The sequence below is a fragment of the Cavia porcellus genome, unplaced genomic scaffold (assembly GCF_034190915.1).
Source record: "Cavia porcellus strain 051 isolate PalLab524CR breed Dunkin Hartley unplaced genomic scaffold, mCavPor4.1 scaffold_1, whole genome shotgun sequence".
Classification (NCBI taxonomy): domain Eukaryota; kingdom Metazoa; phylum Chordata; class Mammalia; order Rodentia; family Caviidae; genus Cavia; species Cavia porcellus.
This window is the reverse complement of record NW_026947484.1, coordinates 45,499,325-45,505,324: the sequence shown is the minus strand read 5'-3', so window position 1 is coordinate 45,505,324 and position 6,000 is coordinate 45,499,325. Positions and strand designations below refer to the sequence as shown.

The following is a 6,000-nucleotide window of genomic DNA, read 5'->3' as shown; positions in this document are numbered from 1 at the left end:
ATGGGGGGACTCAAATATTCCTCACCAGGATTGGATAATAAACACTGGTGCGTGGGTACTGCGGACTACTGCTAGCAGTAAAAGGGCACTGCTGATGAGTGTTCCACAGACGGAGAAACACCCTCAGAAAGCAGCCGAGCATACAATTCTTTGTCTATGACCGTCTGGAAAAGGCAAAGCTATGGGAACAGAAAAACAGACTGCAGTAGCCATTTGCTAGGACTTTGTGGGAGGCCTACCGTCCACCTCTAGGCCATCCGGGACCTTGTATAGAGCCCCATGCAGCCCCGGTGCGCTCTCCCCAGTCCACCTCCGCATTTCTTGGCAGGCTGCTTTGCTTGGGGGCTGATGGAGCAGGACAGAGGGCGTCCACCCTCTGCCCACCACCATGGCCAGACCTGAGCAGTAAGGCCCAGCCGCATAGGAAGGAAAGGAGCCCCACTCCAGTGAGGCCGCAGTGTGAGCTCTCTGCCCAACGCTGGGTCCGGTGGCTCCCTGCAGACCGGTGTCCTCTCTAAATAGGACAGACATAGAAGCTGCCCTCATGCTGGACAGGCTTAGGGCATCCAAAGGAGTGACCTCAGTCACTGCAAGGTGTCACCCAGGGCTCAAGCCGGCTGTTTCCTCGCAGATGCTTCGACAGCTGCATTCGTCAAGGCCTGCATAAGTTGGGTTTTTTGTCGTTTAATGAACTGGGGACTGAACTCAGGACCTTTCACTAGCTACATCCTCTTTTTATTTTTTGAGACAGAGTCTCGTTAAACTGCTAAATTGCCCAGGCTGGGCTCAACTTCGAGATTCTCCTTGCCTCAGCCTCCCAGAGTGCTGAGATCATAGGCATGCCTCACCGCGTCAGGCTAGGAATTAGCAACCTTGCAGATCTCGGCGGGTGAGGACAGCTCTGCTCCGCAGCTCCGCAGAGGGCGGGACGGGCGCGGCGCAGAGGCTCCGCCCACAGCGACAGGGGGCGGGGACTGTTCCCCTGACGACCGCTGGTGGGCGGGGCGAGCTGCGGGGGCGGGCCCTGCAGGGCGGGGGCGCCCGGAGTCCCCGGGGAAGGAGGCTCTGGGCGAGCGCGGCTGCACTGGGCGGTCCCGCAGGAGGCGCCAGGTGTCCTCTGGCGGCCGGGAAGTGAGACCCGAAATTGGAACCGGGGAAGCCCTTGGCCTTCCGGTTCCCCGGCCGGCTCCTGCGTCTTCGCGCGGGGGAACCGCAATATTAAACAGAAAGATCGGCTCGCAGCTGGCGCGTCGGGGATGCCGGCCTGCGTTTTGCTTGCGGGGTGTCAGACCGGCAAGAAGCTGGGGCGCCCTCGTCCCTGACCGCACCGTCTCTGCGGAAGCAGGGCCGGGGTGGGGAGGCCTCGGGGGGGCCCCCCGCCGGTCTGTCACGGTGCCCTCTGCTCCGGGTCCTCGAACGCGCAGCCCCTGCAGGTCAGGGCCGCCCAGTGCAGCCCAACCCTGCCGTTATTTCTCAACGATATTTAAAAGCAATGTGAAAAAACCCATTGCAAGATTTATTCCTCTGTGATGGAGAAGTATGAAAAAATAGGGAAAATTGGCGAGGGGTCCTATGGAGTTGTTTTCAAATGCAGAAACAGGGACACGGGCCAGATCGTGGCCATTAAGAAGTTTCTGGAATCGGAAGATGACCCCGTTATCAAGAAGATTGCCCTTCGAGAGATCCGCATGCTCAAGGTAATGAATCACTTTTCCGTTAAGGTGACTTTTCAGGGATTGAAAAAAAATATAGGAGTCTTGTTTTGTCGAATGCATGGGTTGGGGCCGTGGTTACCTGACCTTCCTTCATGGCCTGGTTAGTGGCACTCATCAGCCAAGTGAGGACCAACGAAGAGCAAGCGCAAGGTAAGATGCTGCAGTGTATTTTCATTTTCTCCCGGTAGCTCCCCTCCCATGTCACCTGAATACCTGAATTTTCAGATGAGATCAGGCGAGTTCAGGGTGGTATGTCGGTAAACAGACCTGGATTTTGTTTTGTTTTGTTTTGTTTTGGGAACCAGGGATCAAACTCAGGACCTCGAGCTTGCCAGGCAGGTGCTTGTGCTGCTGGGCTAAATCCCCGGCCCAGACCTGGATTCAAAAGCCAGTGCACTGGGAGGTGCAGGAACTTAGAACAACTCAATTTCGCCAGCATTCTGGAACTTTACATTTCCAGGCTGGTTTCTATTGGTGATCCAGATCCATTAAGAGAATTAAGTGATTCATCTGTGGTCAGACTTCGGGAAAGGCAGCAGGATTGTGTTACACCTCACTCACTTGTATCCACTGAAAGAGTGGGTCCTTGTGAAGTAGTGACATGATCGCTTCCTCTGTGCCCCTTAGTTAGCCCTGCGGAGCATGGTGTCAGGGGCCACTCGGAGTTGAAAGTATTTTTCCTTTAATGAAAAGAGGCTTCCTTTCGAAATTCCTGTACTGGTGCCACCCAGCGCACAGAGTGTGGCATGGGATGAACAGAGGACAGTAAAGACAGTTACAACTGCAATGCCCTGACCTGTGTGACCAGCCCTGTGACAAGAGGAAGAGTGACTCAATCACAGATGAGGGATGGATCCCAGCAGTCTGGGTGGTGGGGAGCCACAGGACTGCAAGTTGAAGCTCCTCCTAGGCAACTTAGTGACTTAGTGAGACCCTGTCTTGAAATGAAAAAATAATAGAGGGTTGGGTGTGTAGTGCAGTATGATAGCCCTGTGTCCAATCCTTAGCATGGCAGGAAATAAAAGGTGGGTAAGAGGAAAGCTTGTGTCTTAACTAGCAGGATGTTATCTATTCTGAGAAGACTACCTTCTAGGGAGCATGAGACCAGCAGAGTTTGCCCATCTCACAGATGGACCACCCTGGCTTCCCCACCTGTACTCTGGGATGTGGGCTGATTGCATCTTCCCTTTTGTAGGCTTTCTGTAGGGGAGAAAGTTCGATTACATTTCCCACCTCCAGCCTGTACCCGGGATTGAATCCAGGGCCTCACATATGCTATGGAAGGGCTATGCCACTGAGCTGCGTCTACAGTCTGATAATTGCACTGAAAAGGGCCAGAAAAGCAGATCTTTTCCTGGAAGAAAGCTGCTCCTTTTCCAACTCTGAAGGTCACCCGTGATGTTGCTCCTACTGCTCACTGTGTGTTACACTGCTGTGTTCACAGGCCCCCAGGACGCTGGCCTTGCCTCCTATCTCTGCATCCCAAATGTTACTGTTGCACTGAAAACAGAGAGTGAAAGAAATAAGCTTTTAGAGAAAGCAGGTGTGAGCAGCAGCATGTCAGGAGACTGGGCTGATCTGCTTTCGCAGCTGAACTCTGTCCAGGTGTGTGCAGCAGAGCTTGGATTCCAAAGCCCGCAGCCCCTGCTCTCTGAATCACATGTGTAGCTATGTGAGGTGCAGGACTGGATTCTTGGGAGAGTCTGTGCTTTCAGTCCTACCTATTCAAAATTCTGTGATTTTCCTAACACCTTACAGGTATTTGATGAATGTTTGCTGAATGCATGAAATGGAGGTGTGTTAAGTCAGGTCATCTTTTCTCCATCTATTTGTCCAGTAAATACTCAAAGAGCCCCAGTTTTGTCCAAAACAATGTTTATGCAAAGCTGTACGCTGTCTACTCTTGGAAAGGAGGCCAAGTGAACTTCCATGACCTCTCCCAAACTAAGTGAGCCCTTTAAACAAACTACTGTTACCACTACTTCCTGAAGGAAAGGACGTTTTAATATTAGAATTTTTTTTTTGTCTTTTTCTTTTTTTATTGGTACCAGGGATTGAACTGACGACCACACACTTGCAAGGCAAGTGCTTATGCCGCTGAGCTAAATCCCCAACCCCTAATATTAGAATTTTTTAAAAGCTAGGCATGGCGGTGTGTGCCCATTTCAGCTACTTGGGAGGCCGAGACAGGAGGATATTGAGTTGGAGGCCAGCCTAGCAATTTAGTGAGACCCTGTTTCAAAACTTTTTGTGTGTGTGTCTTTTTGAGATGGTCTTGTTGTGCAGTTCAGGCTGGCCATGCCCTCACTTTGTAGCCCACACTGGTCTCAAACTTACACAATCTTTTTGCCTCAGCCTCTGGAGTGCTGGGATTACAGGCATGCACCACCATGCCCAGTTTCAAAACTTTTTTAAAAGAGAGAGAGATTGCTTCTCAGTGGCAGAGAGCTTACCTAGCTTGCCTGAGGCCCTGGGCTCCATCCCCAATACCACAATTAGAAAAAGAAAGGATGAAAGAAAAAAACAGGGACAGGGGCTGGGGAGGAAGGAAAGAAAGAGGAAAGGGGAGGAGAGGAAAGGAGAGCAGAGGAAGGACAAGACATACCTATAATCTGAGCACTCTGGGAGGCTGAGGCAGGAGGATTGAAAGTTCAAGCCCAGCCAAAGCAATTTAGGAAATTATTGAGACCCTGTCTTTAAACAGAAAATGCAAAAAAGACTGGGAATGCAGCTCAGTGGTAAGGCCCTGGATTCAGTTTCCAGTACTGAAGAAAGCAGCACAGCTCAGCACAGCACAGCTCAGCACAGCACTCCCCAGGCGAAAGTAGTTGACAACTATGTATAACAGCTATGGTGTGAGTGCACGAGTGTAATTGTATATGTATGTACGGCTGCTCTTCTTTCCCCTGTGTCACTATCCTTTAATGAAAGTGGTGACAGTATTTGTTTTGTGCATCCTCAATCTCATGACAGTAAACATTGTGTCTGGAAACAAAAAGATTCCCCAGATCAAGTGGTGTCCTATTACAGGATCTGTGTGCAGTGTAACAAAATACTGGAGCTATAATACCAGTTCCCTACAAGGGACAGTGTCTCTTGGATTTTATATTATAATAGAATTTGGTTTCTGTCTAACCTCAGAGAATTTGCAAGCTGTGTTTTCCAAACTCTTTGCTTAACAATTTAAAGCAATGTCCAGCAGCTGCTACCAGGTTTCTTTTAAAAGCTATATTTGTTTCTTCTTAAAGAGAGACAAAATGGGAGTGAAAGGCCCAGCAAACTTTTTGAAGACACAGCCTTGTTATGTTATCTAGGCTGAAACTCCTAGGATCAAGTGATCCTCCTGCCTCAGCCTTCTGAGTGCTGGGACTGTAGGAGCATGCTACTGTGCCCCCACCCTCCCTGCCAAATGGACAATGTTTTTTGTTCCAGTCCAGCCACAGTGCCACTATGGCTAGCTTCAGTTAGGCAATTTTTAAGGCTAACTGAAGCTAGAATGTGTCACAGTTTCAGCTAAAGGTACAGCTGTGCATTGATCAACTGGGTGATAATTATTACCAAGAAACTTTTTTTTGGTTTTCACTATGGGGACTGAACCCACATTTTAGGCAAGCACTCTGGTGCTGAGATACACTCCCAGCCTTTTTAAAAATTTATTTTCAGACAGGGTCTTGCTAAATTGCTCAGGCTGGCCTCAAACTTGTGATCCTTCTGCATCACCTTTCCAAGTACCTGGGATTATAGACATGTACTATCACACTTAAATAAAAACGCTGTTTTGCTAAAATTTGAGGCCTGTCCTGGCTTCACAAGCAAGATCACTGAGGACACTATTGGATTCATCCAAGTGTGAAGTGATGGCATTTGAGTCAGAGAGACAGTGGTAGAGGTGGTAAGCGATTGTAGGATTCTAGATTTTCCTGAGCGAATAGCACTTAGGCATCTTATGGTGGATGAAAAGCCCACAGTGATTCCAAGGTTTGGGGGCTGGGGCCAGAGCTCAGTGCTGAAGCACTTGCCTAGCAATCTGCTGATAATAAATGCAGTGAGGGAAACTGCCAGCCAGTGGAGAGAAAACTGCTGTGGGCATGACCTTGAATTACTAATCTAGACCACGATAACAGCATAAGAAAAGACCAGTTCATGTTGCTTCTGGAAGAATACGCTGCCTTTTATTTGGAGTGTTGCTCGGTACGTTACGCACACCATCTTTAATCTTCTCTGTGACAGACCCACACCTGGCTTCAAGAAGTAGGTGTAGATGTTCTTTCATTGAGGAATATGG

At 49.5% G+C, this 6,000-nt stretch overlaps 1 protein-coding gene across 2 annotated transcripts in view; it reads left to right on the top strand.

Annotated features, from left to right (window-relative positions):
- The first annotated feature begins 1,028 nt into the window (after positions 1-1,028).
- The window catches only part of Cdkl1 (cyclin dependent kinase like 1), a 57,197-nt gene continuing 52,225 nt past the window's right edge, over positions 1,029-6,000 (top strand). The window contains exon 1 of one of the 2 annotated variants that reach the window (XM_023565911.2): positions 1,029-1,697. In XM_023565911.2, the coding sequence (XP_023421679.1) occupies positions 1,530-1,697 (168 nt within the window). In that variant the 5' untranslated portion in view covers positions 1,029-1,529. The remainder of the gene's footprint in view (positions 1,698-6,000) is intronic. The other variant, XM_003471811.5, reaches the window with a different exon arrangement.